Source organism: Dryobates pubescens, chromosome 14, assembly GCF_014839835.1.
Source record: "Dryobates pubescens isolate bDryPub1 chromosome 14, bDryPub1.pri, whole genome shotgun sequence".
Lineage (NCBI taxonomy): Eukaryota > Metazoa > Chordata > Aves > Piciformes > Picidae > Dryobates > Dryobates pubescens.
Window position 1 is genome coordinate 12027910 of NC_071625.1, and position 20802 is coordinate 12048711.

A 20802-nucleotide genomic window follows, 5' to 3' on the forward strand; every position below is an offset into this window, starting at 1 on the left:
ATTGAGTGGGACTTTCCATATGCTGCTCACCATTATAGAAGCAATGGGTGGAGCAGGAAGGAATGCAAGCCTAATGCTGAACAATAGCCTGTCTGTGCCTAACAAATCAGAGAAACTGTGCAGTAACGTTTTATCCATGTGAAGATGCAACACCTAAAATACTGCAAGGTCAGCAAGACCTTTTGTGATCAGCTTTGTAAGTGCTTCTCATGCATGGTGATGTTCATTGTCGGCTGCTTTAGGCACATTTATTTTTCCAAAAGACTATAAAAGTGCTGAACGCTTAGGCCAGTTCCTCCCTGGTTTTCCTTTTGCCAACCCCTAAAAGACATTTCCTATCACCTCTCCTTTTATCTTCCACTTCCCTGTCTATCTGGCTAAATATCTTATTATAAGTGCACCAAATTTTAGAAGGGAGAGTGGTGAGAGTCAGGTAAGTTAAATACAAGAACTTCTTTTTTACGATGCTTTAGTTTCAATTACATGAAAATCTGAGAAAGGCGGCGTGTAAGTGAGATCAGAATAGGACTCTTTACACATCATCTCAAGTGAGGACTTAGTCCAGAGTCTTTTTTTTTCCTTTTTTCAAAGAACATTTTAAAAAATAAAATGCATGAATGGAGAAATAAAAGACAACATAATATCAGAAAGACATTTTAAACTTCAGTCGCTGCAACACTCACGAACCAATTGAGCTACACCTGCCATCCAACCGTAAGGAACTAAGACCCTGCACTGCGAGAAAGAAACAAACCCAAACGAAACAAAAAAGCAACTGCGTAATATGGTAAAAATGGAGTGCAATGCTACTACAGAATGCGATAAAACATCAGTGCTGCATCAGCCAGCACTCATCAAAATAATTTCTGAAATGTTTCTTCTGAAACACAGACAAAGCAATAAAAAGAGGATATATGTTTATCATTTTAAGCATAACAATGTGAGTTAAGAGCTTAAGAATACAAAAGTACTTGGAATGAATAGTGCTACCCTTTTTCTCCTAAGTAGGCATAAAAATATTTTCATTTCCTTCTTGTTTTTCCATACCATTAATATCAACAAATTTCATTCATTTCATGTTATCGTTTACAACTTTAATGCACACACACAGAAAAAAAAAAGATACCTACTGCAATAGAAATAGTTGCTTCATTACCTTGTTTGCTACATTTGCAAATGTAAACAGCGAGGCAGAGCCAGAACTGACTCTAATGCATGATGGAATATCTTTGTTGCATACGTACACTGTAGAAAATAATTATTCAATATGTCAGGCACCATTATTTGAAATGTAATACATTAATATTTACTAGAAAAATAAGGTTTTTTTCTATTTGTTCTCCCAACTTCTTTAATGAAATAAGTTAATCTGACAGTGCATCCAGTAGCTTGTAATATCTTCTACATCCCTGTGGCAAAATAATAAACTACTGGTTGGGACACTATAATGAAAATGATTAAAGTCAGTTCTTGTACACCCTTGTAGCAAGCATGGAGGCTCGTCTAACAGCACCTTTAACCAATTATTTAATATTTAGTTATTTAGCCCTATTTCCCTGAGCAGTTATGCTGAGGAGCTTTCCCTTCATGGATAGTTTTACAAAGCTTTAAGTATTAAAAATTACTATGAAGACATTTAATGCTACTTAGCAAAAGCTGGTATAAGTCTACTGAAGGGATTGGCTGGTATGTATAGCAATGTTAAGCCTGTGGAGAAGTAACCTTAGACTTCAAGGTTTAGAAATGTAATATATTAAAAATATATTCAAATAAAATACAGCAGGTTACCTTGTTCTAAGCAAATTAAACCCGGAGTGTGGCTCCTGTATTAGATAATTCACTTGCATAAAATGGTTTGGCTAGACTAAAGTGTGCCAGAAAGAATGTAGTGATAAAATGGTAGCTAAAAATCAGCTGAGTCGGAGAAACATCTAGATGAAATTTCTGCCAAAGCTTTGAGGACAAAGTAATCCTAAGGCATGTTGCAGGGCAGAAATTAGCCCAAATTAAAGAAAAGAAAATGACCTTTTAACATCTCTATATTTCACAAAGTCTAGTTCTTATATACAATGTGCATATGTTCACTGTACCCCTGCAGCAGTATATACATATACACATCTTTGCACTCTTGCCAGTTATGCCTTTCACACAACTGCAAAGGTATTAATTGTCTGGTAAAATTTTCTCAAGTTTATTTGCCATGATTCACTGCATTCTGGCTAGCTTTGGTGGGCCGTGTCCCACGTAATTATCTTCTCCCCCTTCTGGCCACCATCCAACTGTTCTTTTTTTCTTGGTAACCCACTCATATAAAAGGAAAAAAAAAAAAAAGAAAAGAAAAAAAAAATTAAAAAAAAAGGGAAAAAAATAAAGGTAAAAAAAAACCAAAAAAGAACAAAGGATTTAATATTGGATAAGGCATGCTCTCTATATGAAGTGCTTTATAGGTCTTCACAAGACATTACAAGCTATTGAATTCCCATCAAGGAAACCTATTTCTGTTTAATTGTGCTAAGTGCTAAGGTTTACTCTTTAGGTTTTCCATTCTTTTCAGCTTGTGCATTGTTCCTGTGTAGGCCCCTCTGGATGTGAGTTGTGAAGTCATACTTGTCCGTGCAAAGATGCTGACATATGCTGCACTGGAAAGGTCCACTCTCACCATGGCAACTCATATGCAAAGCATACATCACTTCATCCAGAAAGACAATGCCACAGTGCACGCACTTGGTAGAAAGTTCATCTTGAGTACTTCTATCAACTTTCTCTGTTTTTACTACATTCAAGGGACCTTCATTTTTTACATTTGGTGGTGCCTTACTCTTTTCCTTGGAGGCACCATTTGCAGTTGGCCCAGGTCTGGAATGCTTTATCGCCAAATCTAGAGGAATGTCATTGTCTGATCCAACAGCTGAAAAATGAGGAGGCAGATTAAAGGTGGGATAAGGCACATAGTTTTGGCAAGGATTTGGTAGGCCAGGCACATGACTCAAGTAGTGTGGATTCCCAGGAACAGACAGCTTATATTTACTCCAGAATCTCAGCCAGTCAGCTTCACTCTGAAAGTCATTGTGTACAAACGGAAGTCCAAAAAGTGGGTACTGGTATTTTTCGATAGGGCTTCCAGGTGGTGAATAGTTTGGGTGTTTCGCAGGTCTCATGTATTTTTCTATTGGGCTGCCTCTCTCTGAGCTTCCTTTCCCTTCTGATATCGATGAACTGTTTCCTGGGTCTCCAGTACTTTCCTGAGGACTTTTTATCTGAATGTGCAAAGGTTGCATCCTTTTGTGAATATCCAGAGTTTGGCTGACCAATATTGGCTGCTGAGCAGAATGGCTTTTAGTCAATGAACCTGGGGCCTCATATTTACTGAGGCTGGGAAGTGGAATTTCTCTCTGATGACCTTCAGGTAAATGATCATCTGACCTCCTCTCTAATGGGCTTCCATTGACTTGTTCCTCACTGCTACCCCGCTGCTGTTTGTTTAGCTGCTCAGCCTGAAGTGCCTCCGGGTTAAGGCGCTTTCTTGTTCGTCTCCTAATGATCTGCTCACCATTGTTCTGCTTAATGATGTTTAAAGGCCTGGGAGTCTGCATAGAACACACACATAATGAACAAAAGGAAAAAAGAAAGACACATTAAACAAGTCATGGAGACCACGCTGATACAAATTTATCTTTTCTTTCAGGGAAAGCTATATGGCAAAAGTTTTATGGGAACAACCAAATTCCAATCCAAATGCTGGTTCCTAGCCCCTCATGGGGGAAGTAATTATGGATTGGGTTGTTTTATCCAACTTACTCAAGTGCCTTAGATGTGCTGTACCTGTTTATATAAAAAGGCATGAAGCATCCAGGCTGTCAAAGCTTTTATTACCCCTTACTGATGGGAAGTTGTGGAGTACATGTGCTGAATGCTGACAGCTGGTGATGAGGTGGGAGGTATGTACCTCCCCCTATTCACTAGCATTATTCTATGGACCATCACCAGAGTGACCACTGGGAAAGGGTTTGCACAGACCTCACTATGACAAGAACTGAGTAACACTTACCTTGATACCCACCCCTCCTTGACACAGAAAATGCAAGGGAATACAGAGTTTGTTGACCAACATTGCTGTCACCTAGCAAAAAGGCTGCAGGTCCACTGTGGTGGTGAGTGGAATGATGGTGGCTGGAAAGGGACTAAGAATGATGGAGAAGAAAGCCTAGGAAAACTTAGCCTATGTATCAAAAGTTCCACCAGGACTTTGTTACCAACTCCCCTTCCTTCATTCCTAATGTATTTCTTTCTAAATGTTACTGATGCTGTGCTCCTAAGTCATGGGGGAGAGAAGGTATTCTCTGAAGGACAGAAAAAAAGAATCTGTAAAGAAAAAAGCATCACGGAAAAGTGAGAGGCAAGAAACAAGTGAGGGCTTCTGTTTCCATCTGCTACTTCTGACACTAGGTCAGGGGAGATGGCCTATTTAGAGAACTGAAAATATTTCTGCAAGAAGCAAGAAAGACAGTACATGGAAAGACATCAGGCAGGCCTCTTTGAAAGGTGCCTCAACAAAAAGGCAGTGGTATGTGGATGAAAGATGGTGCTGTAACACCAGTGTGTATTGCTCTAATGGGCAAATGTTAGAGCAACAAAAACTACCTACAAGCCATTCAGTGTGGCGTCCTGGCACTTGCCATTTGTCTCATCTAAATGCAGACATAATCAGTATTCCACTTTAGTGGGAAAATTTCTTTAGTGGGAAGTTTAGTGGGAAATTTCTTTACTATATTGTTTGAAAGTGCAGATTCAATTTTCGCATATAGTCACCATCCAAAACAATTTGTACCTTGAATGTAACATAATTTATGTATATTCATAACTTTGAATTCATATAAAAATAACTTCCAGAACTGGAAAAGTGCTTGCTCTATTATTTGTAGAGCTCTAGTTTCTCTCTTGACTTGCCATTTTCCTCTCCTCTTACACCTACTTATTTTCCTGAAGTCAGCTTATTCTTATTAGGTAACTACATTTTGGGCAGTGCAGCTACTTGTCAAGATTTTATTTCCTATTAAAACTTTGATCAGAAGAAATACAAACTTTGATTTAGATTTTGAATAAGCAAAATTGAAACTCAGCAAAAAAAACCCCCAGCACCCAAACCAGCCTCCTCAAACAGATCAAAGCTGAGTTTGCTATGTAAATTCTAAGTAAATAGTTTGCAGAATCAATAGCCAATTAATATGCATAAGCACAGACTGTTTATTACAAGCTTGGTGTAATCTCCTCACCTTTTCATGGCAATTGTAACACTGTCATACTGACAATGCTGTGTGAGATCTTACTGTCGATGATGATCTTATTAAACTTTCATTTACAGAATACAGACCTTCTTCATGTGGTTTCTGCATAACCTTTCAATAGTTTGGAGATACTTCTAGTCTTACTCTTCATGCCACAGGTATGAAGTCTTATTGTGGAAGTAGTTAAAGAACCCACCTTCATACCTGTGACTAAAGATCCTCTAATACATTTGGCAGCTTTGGCTCTTCGAAGTTACATGCTATCAGGAGGTAAAGGTTGTAGGTCTAACTTAAAAAGTCTTCAGCATGCAAATGAATTGTCTTCAGCTGATTAAAACAGACTTATTCAGTAAAGCTGCTCACACTTTCAGATGGAAATTCTGCATTTAGTTGCAAGTAAAAGAGACAGAAAAAAAATAAGCTCTCTTCTTGACTTTCAGTGGGGCATTAAATTTAGGAAATAGTGAAAACATTACCAGAGCTTTAAAATGCTCTCTATCAGAAGCTTAATTATATGTTGTACATAATATATTGATGGAGATCACAAAGATTCTATTTGCCTTCACTTTATCAACTTGAAATCTTCCTACCTCAAATATATGAGTAACTTAAAGAAAAAATAATTTAAAACTCATTAAATTCAACAACTAGGTCATTAAATTACTGTGATCAGACTTCTTAGATACTATGGGAAATTGGAGTGATCTCTCCACTAAAAGATCATGTATGTCAAATCCTAGAATAATATGCTGTAAATCCTCACTGAAGTAGTCCAAGGATGTGGCAAAGGAATTGCTACGGAACAAAATGTAGTTTCCATGATCAAGTTAGAACTATTAAAAAATGAGGAACTGCACCACAACAACCATAGTCAAAATTCATGATTCTGGGGAGACAAGGCATACACCTTTCTCTGTCAGGACATGTGAACATTGTGTAAATGTTTGCAGTGAACTGCATTTTTTTCCCCCCACTAAACTATTTGACTAATTTACTGTTGGAATATTGTAACACACTTATTAACAGGATTGTTTGTATTAGAGGAGATGAATGTGAAAATCTGTCAAGTTTAATGTAAATAACCCCTAGACAGATTGAACATTTTTGAAAACACACTGAAAAATTATTCAAGGGTACCACAGAAATGGAAAAACTGTGACTTACAGCAGAATTTACTACCATGTGACATTTGTCAGTCACTACTACCTAGTAGTATCTGACAGATTTCTTGTCTTATTAAATGCAAGGGAACCTTACAATTAAGTGTATTATGTACATTCTTGAATTAATGACGTTCTAGATAGTGATAATCCAATCAAAAGGTACCTTATGAAGTATGTAAACTTACTACAAGTGAATTATACTCAGCTGTGCAGCATAATTTAGTTTAACAGGATAGCATTGGATAGTTACAGACATTACCAAGTAACCACATCATCACAGACTCCTTAATTCAGAGACATATATGACAAACACTTACTGTAGTTTTTAGTGAAGAGAGAGACAGGCAAAACAGATAGAGGAAACTTTCCTCTTTCTGGTCAGTCTAAAGACCATCCTTTTGCATGGGACTGTCTCATAAGGTGTCCCAAAAGATAGATTTATCTGCTTATTTCAGACTCCCAACTTACAATGGAGTTGCCATTGTACCACAGCAGAGTGGAGGCTTAATTGAATTTTTGTGTTTGGTTGGTCAGAGTTCAGTTGGAAGATATTAATGTCAAATGTCTACTGAATGACAGCTTATTGCCATGCTTGAACAGTGCAGCTAAAAGACAGTGTCAGCTGTTTGCTTTCCATATGCATAAAGTTTGACATTGTATTGCTAATTGTTGTTGGAAGCACATTAGTTTGTTCCTACTGCTTTGTAAGAATTATCTGAGCTGTGTGTTTGAATTCAAAACTGATCCTTGTAGCTTTTAGCTATTCAATAAGCTATGTTGATTACCATAAGCTATGATGGACCTTACCACGGTCATGGTAAGGCTCGACACTATAGTTTAGAGAAGTACATTGGAAAAAGGGAAAATGGGGACTGTGAATGGAAGTTCTAAAGATAACTGGCCATCTTTGTGGATGCTCACCACAGATCATTTTTTTTTTAAATCAGCTATTATAAGTTTGAGAGATCTCCAGGAAGGTGATACTTCCAGTAAGACCCAGCTAAGATGCTAGCCAGAGATCATGCATTAGTCCAGGTTAGATGCTATCTGACTGGCTGGGTTGCTCTGGAGCTTAAAAACAGTTACTGACCTCAGATGACAAACAGAGTTAGCCTTTCAGAGTGCTGAAAGCAGTCATGATGCTTTCAAAAACTGCCAACTCTTTTATTAAGTGGGCTGACTGGACAGCGTCTTGAGTGAGTATGTTTGCTATGTGGCCTGTACACATCAGGGTAAAATTCACTGAATTTAAAACAACTGATTTAGAAGCTTATGTCTCAGATATAAAGAGAAATAGGCACAGGCACTTAGAAGTCTCAATGTATTAGAAATATAGTTTTGCAAGTGGCCTTTTTTTTTTGCTTTCCCCTGAAAACAAGTTTTTAAAAGCTATGCCTTTACAGCCACAACAAAGATTTCTGACTTGGGCTCTAATCTTCAATTGTTGTGTTGCCTTGGCAAACTCCTAAAGGCCACCTCATTTTCTATTTCTGAAAAACAGTAACACTCTTTAACCCCAGGGGAACACTGTAAGAATTACTGAAATAAAATCTTAACCTCATGGGAGGTTAAAAAACTAATTAATTAAAATAAAATCTTGGTCACCAGACTCCTTCACGTGCTTCTATTAAAGATACCAAGGGATATATTTAACTAGTGGATCCTAACATGAAAGATTCTAAGCATTTTGGCACCGACCCAAGGAAACACTTAAGCATAGCTTTCCTGGGCCTGGACCAGAGCATTCAACATCTTTCAGGATCAAGTCAAATGCCAATAAGATTACAAGCAGTAGAGACAGTCCACGACTATTACTTATTCTTTGCCTGATCCCAAGGATGTTGAATCCTCCCCTCATCAAGTGATTAGTGTCATCAAATGAGTAACTTCCTTGTGGAGTTATTTCAGAATCCTCCAGTAGACTGTAAAAACTGTAGAAAAAAGAGTGAAAAACCCCTCCACCCTGTATCTCCAGAAAATTTACTGTCAAGAATAAAGAGGGTGAAAGAGGTGAAAGAATATATAAAGTAGAGCAAGGGATATTTTTGATGTGGCTATGACATTGAACTTTAAGAACCTTTTTTTGTTGTTTCATTATAAAGAACATGAAGGCTCTTGAACTTAGATAGCTTTCATCACAACATATTGTATGCTTTTAAATGGAATTCCCAGAAAAGATATAATTTCCCCCTTATTTTGTATCAAAATAATTAAATGCATCACTGGTGATCTCAAACACGTCTACCCACAGCATCTCAGCCTGCTTCATAATGAATCACATCTGATCCCAGAGTGACCATACTGCAAAACCCTGTTAGGAAATTAACTGCAGGCCAGGGAGTGGTACTAATCACACAACCAGACAAGACCACAGCTGCCCAGCTTAGCTGTATAACACCCCCCCCCCCCCCCCCCCCCCCCCCCTTTTTTTTTTTTCTGAACAAACCAGTAAGTTCTTCCTACCGAGTGAAGCTTCTGGTAGAGGCCACACGCATTGCATACATATCCACCATTTGCATTCTTTCGCCAGAGAGAGGTCTTTGTGGTCAGGCAATTGGCACAAAAAACACCCGAGCCTCTACGTCTCTGAAACAGGGAAGAAAAAGAAAAAAAAAAATTAAAAAGCAGGAAAAAAAAAAAGCAGGTCAGAGGTGAGTCACATGAGCTGTGGAGTTAGGACAAATCAACACAGGAGTTTTGTCTCTAGACTGGCAACAATGACAGTATAAAACCACACTGCCCATAATGAGGTCAGGTTCAATTGTGCTTAATAGGCACCACTGATTTTCATTATAATTAACCCTAGAGTGATGGATGAGGTGTGTGAAACACCAAAGCCTTTTCAGAATAACAGCTTTAACTTTTTGAACTTCAGGTTTTGTGCATTTAATGATGGTTTCTAAACAGCAAATTCTGAAAAACCCTTCTGGAAGCTGACAGAGAACATTCTGTAAACTTTTCCTGGTTTGCTCACCACATTTCACAACAGATTATTTCTTTTTCGTTTGCTTGACTTTAAAGTGTGATCAGTAGGAAGAATTCTGAAACATCACCATTTCAATTAATTACATTTTGTATCTGTGTCACACTAATTCCTTTAACAGAGATTATACTTCATTAATTGCATACATGATATTCAGTTCCATTTTTTTCCTCTCTCCTGCTTTTGAGATCAGTATAAGCTACCATCTATTTCCCACAGCCTACTATGAACAAGGAGCAACCCCTGCCAAACAAATAGAAGTACAATATTCTTCATGAGATCTCTTTCAAAATTCACCCAAAACCTCAGAAAGCTCTTGCATCAATAGATAGATTTATTTATTTTCCTTTAGTTAGGAAAAGAAAGGCCCTATCCAACTTGCCTAACTGCAAAATGATTTTTAACCCAGCTGAGCTGTGCATTCATCAGCTTCCATCACGATCAAGGAATATTTAGAAGTAGACACGTTTATGAGTACTGCTTGTTAAATTCTTTCTATGGAGTAACGATTCCATTGAACTTCTCATTTCAGGAAAAGACAGGCTGTGTTTGTGGGCAGAAATACTAATAAGGAGGAAATGCAAACTCTTTTGCTGAAAAGAAAATCTGAATTTCAACTCTGTTGCCTTTTTTTTGCAAATGAAAAAAAAAAAAATCAATATGAAACTTTCACCACCTAAGACATGAATGGGTGAGAACAGGGAAAAACAGCCTGGGTGAAAATGAATTTTATTATAAATTAAAAATTATTAACACTACAAGCAAAAATTGCAGGGTTTCACAAAATTTTAGTAATTTATTTAACTTTACTCCATACTGTAGAAGACTGGTGTTCATGCCAAAAAAATACAATGGTTATAATTGTACTCTGATACATTTGAAATGGAAAGCTTTCTGTAGACATAATTTTGGCTTCAGGACTGGAACACTTTCTTGGCATTGAAAGGGCATTTGATTCATCGGGTGTTTCACAATGTATCACTAAAAAGACCTGGTGAGCAGCCAGTTCCCTATAGGGTAATTTTTCCATCCAGATGCAAGTGCTATCAGAGGCCCTCGTCAGCTAAACTAATTATGATCTTGCATTTGCTGATGCCTGCTCACTCTAACGTCCGACATCCTCCATTAATCATCAATACACAGAAAATGAATGAAATGTAAAGAAAGGAGGGCTGGTAAGCTGCAGAGTCATAAAAATCTGAAATTAAGTGCAATAATTTAACAAGATTGGGGAAATGTTTTTAGTGAGCACAAAGTCAGGCTAACAATTGCCCTTTTAAACCAAGAACACAATTTCATCAGCAGAGCAGGTTGTGCTACTTTAAAGTGATACAATAAAATTCAAGATTGTCGTCAAGATAATAATCTCTCTCACTTCCTTACATCATCCCCTACTTTGTCTCTTAAATAAGAAGCAGTAGCAGATTGTGTTTTTCTCTGTTTACTAAGGGGGAGAACTAAATAGTAGCTGATGTCCTTCACCAAACATCTAACTAGCTGTGTATGGGGTATAGCTTACTCTGGGAAGGTGCGCTCACACGTACACCAAAGCTCCCAATTCTTTTTGCGGTTGCATATCCTTGCACAACTTTACCTGGCTGCTAAAATATTTTCCTTAAGAGTACAATAAAAGCTTCACTAAGCTAACCCAAATTTGGTCTACTCAGAGTAAGAAGTTTCCAAGTGGAAATGACTGTATATAGCCAGGATTCAGATACAACTGCAGAACTGTCCTTTCCATTCCTACTTTTGTCTGCCGGCTTATGGCTTCTTGCTGTGGTGTATCAACCAAGGGGAGTTTTAATTTGAGTCAGTCTTTCTACCCATTCATTTCTGTTTGGGTTCCTTGAGTTTGGGAAATACTCTAAACGAAGTCATGGAAGACTTCTAAAATATATAGAGAGTGGTCTAGTTTATATGCTGCATTTACACGTTTGAAGGACGACAGAGGGTGTAATAACACTGGGATCTTCACTGAAGGCTGTGGAACTGGTTTATCTTTACAATATTGACAAAAATAATTCAATTTCTCTCTCTTTTTTAAAGAAAGATCCGATTCAAATTAGACATTAGTTGCAATGAAATAGCACAATGATAACAGCTGACAACAATCTACATAATACCCAGCACCTATACATGTGCTTATTTAGTACCTACAGACTGTCCATTTGAAATTTGAAAGTAGCCAATCCTCTAAACTTAATGCAACGTGTGTAAATTCATCTTACATGCTGTTCTAATTGTTGCATTTTGTCTTTCTTTACCTTCTCCTATTTCTGTATTTTTTAAAGGCCTTTACAGGATAATCAATAATTTGATTATTCCCTTATGTTCCACCACAGATTACACATAACAATAAACAAAGAATTGTATCATCTCTGGGAAAACTTCAGTGCTGTTACTTTGCTGAGCGGTTTTGTTACCGAGCATCTTTTTATAGTGGAGACACACAGCTTTAGAATGGATACAGAATGGTGAAATGGGACTGTGGCAGACTTGGACTAAATATTGTGGACTCCCAGATCCCACTAACCAAAGAATGGGCCTACTTCTCCAAAGACATGGAGGCTGTTTCAAAAAGTCTACTGTGCCCATAGTCCTCTTGTCACAGAATCACAGACTGATAGGGGTTAGAAGGGACCTCCAAAGATGATCTTAAATACAATTTCTTACCAAGTTTTAGAAAAGTGATTGGCTGACAGAAATTACCTAATTTTTTTAAATGCTAAGTGTTAATTAGTGATGATACTTCTACTTTTAGGGATGTTTCTTTTTCTTCATGAGCCTGTTCAGCTTTGCAATCCCAGTGTCTGTACTAGTCAATAATCATGGCAAATATTGCAGGTTTTCCAGGTAGTCTCACAACAGAACAGGCACCTGAGCTCCAATCCAGCAGAGTCTGTGCAACACCTGTCATTCCCAGCCTCCAAAAAACCCAACCATGTGCCCAAGTGCTCTGCTAAATACCACCCTGGCCATCATTTTCTAGAAATACGTTATGAGGGTTTTTTCCTTGTAATGTGAACACATATCAATCATAGTTAATTTCCTAAGACCAGCACAGAAAAGGTAAGTTTACATAATTAGACATGGGAGGGTTTGACCCAGAGATAAAAAGGTTTCAGTCTGTGATCTATACAGCTAGACTTTCCTGTACCTCATGGGAATAAGCCAAGAGGGTCTAAATAACTAAAATATGAATCTATCACATAAAGCTTTAATCACCTGGAGCCTCATAAACACTACACTGCCATCCCAAATTCTGAGGGGGCCAGTGCAGCCAAGAGGCTGTCTCTACATCTATTCCATTTCTTAGGTCTGAATGTTTAGTATCACAGTTGTCTCAAGTCACATTGGCCTGAAACTTGGTGCATGTTTTTGTCAAGTATTTTTTTTTTTCCTGGTACTGAAAACTCTTTTTTTAAAATCAGTTCAGCTGTTTATAATTTGGAGATTGGCCAAAACTGGGGGTGGGGGTAGCGGGGGTGGCAGGGGACAGAAGGGAATTCAAGTTTTTCAGATAGCTTTCTGACAAGTCTACAGTCATAGTGGCTTTCCTCTGGGGAGGACAAAAAAAGCACACATTTTAGTATTTTAGTAGTAGCAAAGAAACAAGTGGATTATTATTTTTATGTAGCTAAGCTATGAAAGTTTGCAATTATTCACTGAACATGTCTTGCAGATCTCTCTACTAACAGTTTTCCCTCAGTAAGAACCATGCTGAAAGCATGTAATTTCATAACAACCCCTGATATGCAGAGTATTTACTCAATTTTTTTATGGTTTCCTATCTTGACCATTTCAAATTGAACAAGTCTGAAACGTGGTATGCACATCACCAAGCCCAAATGTCTATTTCTTTTTTAACTCCTTAAATGATTTTTCACTGGTTACCACTACTTCATTGAAAGAAGGAAATTCTTAGCCATGCTTTCTGCTAAGCAATAAACCACCAGGGAAAACCATAGCAAGTAATTCAGGTGTCTTGACAAAACGGAGCCCTTCTATTTTATCAAATTTGCTTTAGATTTTAAAAAGATGACCTTCCAGTTTACATGGTTTCACACTCTGTAACATATAGAAGCACCATTACACTCACAGCTCTACTGAAAGTATTTTAAAATATAATGAACTTCCAGTTATTAATTCAACAGAACTTCATGTAGCAAAACACACATTGTAAAAGCACAGCCAAAAGCACTGCTCAGGAACTGTGGCTTTTTAGCTAGCTAGACTAAGCAACAGCGCCTGACACTCTGCTAGTGCCAAATACATCCTGTTTTCAAAATTTCTGCCAGAAGATGCTTTTAGAAACTCAAACAGGCTCTACAAGCATCAGCCAAGCATTTTTCTTACATCACCCTCTTGGTTTTGGACATAACAAAACTCGTCTTTTTGCTGAATACTTTCACTTTCCCATCACAAAATGACAATATGATGAAGCCCGAGTGAATTTTTTTCACCATGTCTGCCTTTCATACCATGACAGAAACACACTGTAATCACAGCTCTACCAGAAAAATAACCCTATGATGGACCTATTTCCAACTACAAAATTTGGGACTACAACCATACATGCCTCATGAAAGAAAACAAGAAAAAAAAGCCAAAATATTGACCCTGGACGCTATCTGGCAACATGGGATGGCCAAAAGGGGAGCACCAGGAAACCTGCAGGAGCTCCGTTCAGTATGAGGCAGGTCACCCACTGTGAAAAGCATCAGTTGTAAGCAGCTAGTCTCATACCTGTAATTGTCAAGCTGCTACCATACAGTTAGGAAAAAGAGAATAATGCACCCATGGTTACATTTGTATATGTTATGTTTACAGTGCCACAAGTGTTTACAAATTTCTTCTTTCAGACCTCCCTATGTCTTTCCAAGTATTCTCGTCTTTATATGAGAAGGTATTTAAGTTCTTTTGAGTTTTGGTGAGGCTCTCGATTATTTGAAGTCTAAAACCTGGGCAGCACCTGGATGTTGGAGTAAGTGCTACTTTCCTCCAGTTAAGATGGGAAACAAATATTTCAGCCCTCATTTCTTTTGGTTGTGGAGGCACGCAGACCTTTCTAAATGTGTTTAATCAAAATTGCTCTCTCTCAACTACGAAAACAGCCACAACTATGTCTCTGAAAACTTTCACATTTTAAAGGTTTAGTTGCTTTTGCTGTAACTATGTCTAAATTAAAAAGAAAGTCATTGGGTTTTCTTCACTTTACAACTTGCACAGCTTTCAGGAATAGACCAGGCACAGCAAATTTTCAGTCCCAAAGCGCAAGTTGTCAGAAAAAGTGAAACACATAAAGCAGAGTGTTAAAGTAGAAGCTGTTTTCAACCTTAACTATGAGTTAACAGATGCCTCTTGAAGTCAATTTAATGTGCCAAATCCAAACTCTTCATCTAAGACATTTTCAACAACAATTACATTACAGAGCTATATCTGAAAGACACACACGAAAGAGGTTAGGAAAGGCAAGGTAGGAAGAAACCAGAAACGCCAAAAGGAAAGTGAAAATTACACACCTAATTCATATAAAAAGTTCAGTGCATTTTTTTTTAATGCCCTATTTTGACAGCATCTTTTTATGATATACACTGTATTACAAACTTTTAATGAGAGGAATTGGGGCAGGGTTGAGAGAAAAAAAAATCCAGACAGTAAATTAAATATTACTTCTAGTGCAGCCTTTCAGATTCCTACCCCTGATCCCTTAGGGAGAGTAAATGTTCTAATGTGCATGTAAACTGCACTTACTTTTCTTCAGCAGCAAAATTGCAGATGAGTAGATTTTGTCAGTATTTGCAGGATTTCCCTGTATTTTGTAAAGCTACCTTTCAGACAGTGGCACTTCACTACTTAAAAAACTCCCACCCTAATTACCTCAAAACGCAGGCAGCGAACTACAATCCCTTTGTCTCTTATTAAGAAAGAAGAATCTAGTAAGACATTAGTTTAGGATGTCATGGTTGCTGCTAAAGTAAAATATTGGCTGATGAAAACAAATTATTAAACCAAGAAAAGTATAGCTATACAAAGAAACCATTAAATCGCTTGCTGTTGAATCTCTTCATCACTGTTATCTCCTTCCCTTTATTTTCTCCCCCAACCTACAGCTGACACAATGCACTAGAAGCTGGCTTTGGACACCCACCTTCAGCCAGAGCCTGAGCTCCTCAATAGGAATTTACCATCACTTTCACCATTCATTAAGAGCTCCATAGGACTATTAGATTCTATAAATAATCACAATACCTTTTACAATGACTTACTAGTTTTCATTAATTTGAGCTTTTATCAATGAAAACTATGCAGTTCACAATGTATCTACTTGCTAATCCAAAAGGGGATGAAAGGTCCCCAGGGTCACAGTTTTCCCCTCAAGATTTACAGTGACATGAGACAATAAAACTTTTTCTGCAGGTTAGACTTTCTTCCCACAGTTAGTTTTTAAACACTGTGTGTGTTATAAATACAGGTGATCTTCTGTTGGATCAAGTATGTGAGACATTTGCAATGGAACACTAAGAAATACTTTCTGGTGGACCTATATGTTAGTCTGGTGTGCAAAGAGTTAAATATTTATGTAATCATTCTATAGAAAGTATTTTTATTTTTTTTTTTTTAGAAAACAGTTGCCTTCAACCATCTTTGACTAGATATAACATATTTTTAAGGTCTTATCCTTCGACTCATGCAAACTAATCATCCCTACATCTCTCCTAGCGCCTTCAACAGCAGCTACCACACTATAGCACGAACACTGTGATCTCACTTCTGGTGTATTTTGTCACTGACTACCAGCAACACAACACAGAACTTCCACAGAGGGAGCCTCAAAATTAATTTTAAGTTTTATTAACACCAACAGGAAAAAAAAAAAAAAGGGAAAAAAAATAGAGGCAGCAACCTGGAAATCTGCATTTCCCGCACAAAAATGATGTCATTCCACAGCAACTGAAACCTACTCAAGGAACTGAAATTCTGTCTCCAATAACTCACTGAAGTCAGTTACACAGGAAAGTACTGTAATGGGCTGTCCCCCGACAAACAGCTCACGTACATGACTTCCTTCTCAATTACCAACTTGTCTGCATTGCCATCTGTAAAAACGAATGCATACCTTGTGCTGCCAGTTTCTGCTCTTGCACTTCCATTAGTGGAACTGGCTGCAGCTGCTCAAGAAGAAAGCCCTGATTGTCTTTGTTTTCCCCCAGTGTAGCACCATTTTTCTCCCTTCCTCCTGCACATCGGCCCAAGGTAATGCATTATCTCTGCTGAGGTGTGATTGAGAGTATTTGAACTAAATTTGTGCCCTGCTTTCTTTTCCCAGTTTATCACCCACTACAGTAAAAGGCTACCAGCATCTTCACCAGAATTACGTTAGTATTGCAACAGGTCTTATCAGTCCTCTTTAGGAACTGCGGTGAAAACTGCTAAGTTTCTGTCTAAATGTCTTCCTATTTTTCTAAGTCAGCTTGACCACTTTGGCCATTTCAAAAGGGTACTTTATATCAGGTAATCAAAAATAAGATTAATGAAAGACATGCAATTTAGTAAAAATACTATTCCCTACAAAACCCCAACCCAACCGAACCCAAACAACAACAACAACAAAAACCCCACCCAAAACCAAATAAACAAACAAAGCCAACAACAACAAAACCCCCAAAACAAACAACAACCAAAAACCCCAGAGCCACACCCCCCAAAAAAAACCCACCAGGAAGATTATGTTGATGCATTGGTGTGCATGAGCAGGACAGAGGGAGACTGGTTTGAGAATGGCAATCCTTGCCCCTTAAACCTTTCTCCACTAGTACTTTGCTGAAACAGATTAATGCAGCAGCTCTGATGCTGAATGGCTGCCTGAAAACTCAGCACTTGTACACACAGATTGCTGCTCCTTCCCCAACACTGTGTGCTTCCAAATAAGCTCAGTTGTTGTTAAAGAACAAATTTCAGTCATTGTGAGTCTTTTGCAATTTTTCAAATTAGAAACACAACATCAAAGGTACAAAAAGCACAAAACTGGACTACTGTTCTTCTGATCAGTAGCTGCATGAAAGTAGGACCCTCAGAAATAAATGCACTGAAAGAGACATCGAGAAAACTGGAAACACTTCTGACTTTCATTTCTTGGCACAAGGCAAAAACATCCACGGTCTGCTGTCTCAAACAGGGAATCTAAATCAATAGTTAGACTTTGCTATAAACAGACACACTTTCTGAGATAAAGAGTCAGTTATGAAGGTGCCTAAACATGGAATTACGTGCTTAAGTGTAGGCATCAGAACCAGAGGATTTATGTTCAAGAAAGCACCCCATGTATCCCTTCTTTCATGAAGTAATCTCACTCATCAAACTAACAGACAAAATGGAGCAGATATGCCCATATTTCCTTAAACACTCCTAATTTTGACATGGTAGAAGAACCAGACTACTTTTGCAGATCTCAGCTCAGAGCCAAGATGTAACTCTACATGTGATAGTAATTGAGGGTTCCAATCCCACAAGTGCTCTGCTGTAAGCGTGAGCACAAAGCTGCTGGAGTTCTCAGCTTCTGGCATCTGTTCCCACTTCCACAGAAATCAGATGGGCAAAATTAAGTTTTGAGGGGGAAAAAAAATCATAGACATTTAAAAAACATTCCCTGACCTTATTAAAGTCCACGTGATCTCTATTTATATAGAAAATGGCTCAGAAAGCCAGCAGCTGAGAGGAGGAATTCTCATTTGTAGATTTTGGCTGAGCGCTGCCAAAATCAGCAGGGGAAAGGCTCCTCGGGGGTAAAACTTTCAAAAGCCACTAAGTGTCTCAGAAGCCTCAGTCCCACTGACTTTTGATCACCTACATCCTCCCAAATTTGCACCCAAATCTGGAAACTACACTGGATGAATAGTTTCTAATTCAAAGTTATAAAATGAGGATCTAAAGTTTTCATAGAAGTCTTCATGAGTCAGAGAGGAAATGTCAATTAGGTGTCTACTTCTTGGTGAAAACCAATGAGGTAACATTTACCTGTTACTTGTGCTTTAAAAAAAATCCCCTTAGGCCCATTAATTTTAATTAAAGAAAAAAATGTAACAAGAAAACATTTCATATGGGCAGCTATAGCTTATATACTTGTTCAGGAACTGAAGTAACTATAATTTGAGTCTCATGCAGTCCCCGTGAGAAAGCTGTTACTAGGGTGGGATTCAAAGCAGACTACGTCCACCTGTTATTTTAACTATGCTTAGGACTGCACTCTTACTGCAAATCTTGTTATGTGCTGTTGCTAGAATGGCTTCCATTAAGAAAATTCAACATTTGCCAACCCATACCACACAATTACCATAGTTATTTCCTGTTGTGAGATTAAGAAGAAACCGTGGTATCCCAGATACCACGGTGTGGTAAATACTGAAAAGTAGTGGCCTCTTTATAATGGATATTTTCATCTAATCCAATACATTCCAAACACTTTCATATAAAAAGACAGTAAAGCAGGGTCCTTGCTTAAGTGGTTGGTTCTGACATAATGATCTTATTTTGTCCTGTGATCCCACTTTCAGGAAAAACATTTCATAGGTTCCCTTTTGATGTAAGTGAGAGTGGACTGTGCCTGTGATCAACCCAACACCCATCTACAGAGGTAGCTCCTCACCAAGAAAATGGGGGGAAAAGAAAGAAAAAAAACCTTCCATATTTGTATTTTTCAAAGCTAAGCAATCTAATAGGGCCAAGAGCCTCTGTGGCTGCATTAGGTAAAGTGAAGTCAGTAGGTCAAAGGATGTGCTCCTTCCCTCTGCTCAGCCCCAGTGTGGCCAGATGTGTTCAGTGCTGGGCTCCTTAGTACAAGAAAAACATAGATATATACAGGAAAGAGTCAAGTGAAGGACTACAAAGATAATTAAAGGACTCAGGCATCTGTCATACAAGATGAGTGAGCCTGGTTTGTGGAGCTTGGAAAAGACAAGGCTCAGGAGCATTTTATCAGTATGTACCTGATGGAGGATGGAAAGAAAATGGAGCCAGGCTCTTCTCAGTGTTGCCCAGTGAGAGAAGAAGAGGCAAAGGCACAAATTAAAATAGACAAAATTCCATGTTAAAGTAAATTAAAAGTTTTCTTTTACTGTAAGGGTTACTGATTACCAGGAAGAGGTTGCCCTGAGTGGCTGTGGACTGTCCATCCTTGGGAGATATTCAAAACCTGACAGGACACAGCCCTGAACACTTGCTTTGTCTGACATTGCTCTGTGCAGCAGAGCTGGACTCGATGATCTCCTGAGACACCTTCCAGACTCAAGGAGTCTGTGAATCTTTCTTCAGTGAGATTTTTTTAGTAGATTAATTTCTATCACTTTTAGGCTTAATTCCTATTCATTTGCCTTGAAAAAAAAATTAAATTTCATAGCTATGAAAATATTAATTAAAACAGACCAAGATTCAGACTGAATGCTGCAGTTTGTAATAATCTACAGGTAATAAAAGTGGAGAAACCTAATTTTATATTCCACTGTAAATAATTTCAGAATGCTTATAAAGAATTGAGTGAAGTATCTAATATAGATTTTGCAAACAATATTCTCTGCTTGCCCTTTCCTATTAGGATCCTAATGCCTACTTGTAAATGGGACTCAATATAGGATGATGTATAGCTTTCCTTAAAAATACCATTAAGATGAGAAGGAGAAGTGAACAACTGTTCTACATTTTGGAGACATTTCTCCTTAAATAGTGTTTATGTACTGCAAGCATCCCTTCCATAAACAAACCAGGTCTTTGGAACAAGTGAGCACAATCTCTGAAGAATCTTTACCAGCTTCTATTTCTGGTACATGATGCACTGAGAATTTTAGGCCAACATGGGCATATGGTCTCCTAGTTTGATAGGAAACATTCATGGAATTCAACACAGAGCCACAGCATAATGACTGAAGACCTTAAAATCTGTGATATAACACAAGGGTGTTTTAAGAAAAAAAGTAAGAAGAAAAACAAGTCTTCCTGATATAATACCAGAGGCAGTAGGATCATGTAAAAGAGCAAGAGAAAGGAAAATCATGGTACCTGGTATGCACAAAGGAATACTGTGAATCCCTTATTAATCAAGCTTAACCTCATTAACTAAACTGCTTTAACCTCTTCCCTCTCCTTTTAAATTTATTTTGGTGAATCACAGAGTAGGGAAAAAACCCCACAAACTAAAACCAAGCACAAAAACAAACAAAAACCCCCCAACAAACCCCAAACAAAAAAACCCCAAACAAATATTAAACAATATTTACCTTAATAACATCCATGCAGGGTTTGCAGCCCTAGAAACTGGTATGACCTCTTTTCTTTTTAACTCATTCATGCCTGCACAGAGAGAACACTCTGAGTGCAC

The 20802-nt window shown here is 38.0% G+C and overlaps 1 protein-coding gene across 5 annotated transcripts in view; it reads right to left on the reverse strand.

Annotated features, from left to right (window-relative positions):
- Positions 1 to 2403: 2403 nt before the first annotated feature.
- TRPS1 (transcriptional repressor GATA binding 1) overlaps positions 2404 to 20802 on the reverse strand; it is a 202560-nt gene continuing 184161 nt past the window's right edge. For all 5 annotated transcript variants that reach the window (XM_054167398.1, XM_054167400.1, XM_054167396.1 and 2 more), the window contains 2 exons: positions 8912 to 9034; positions 2404 to 3587 (listed from right to left, as the gene is read on the reverse strand). In XM_054167398.1, the coding sequence (XP_054023373.1) occupies positions 2526 to 3587; positions 8912 to 9034 (1185 nt within the window). In that variant the 3' untranslated portion in view covers positions 2404 to 2525. The remainder of the gene's footprint in view (positions 3588 to 8911; positions 9035 to 20802) is intronic.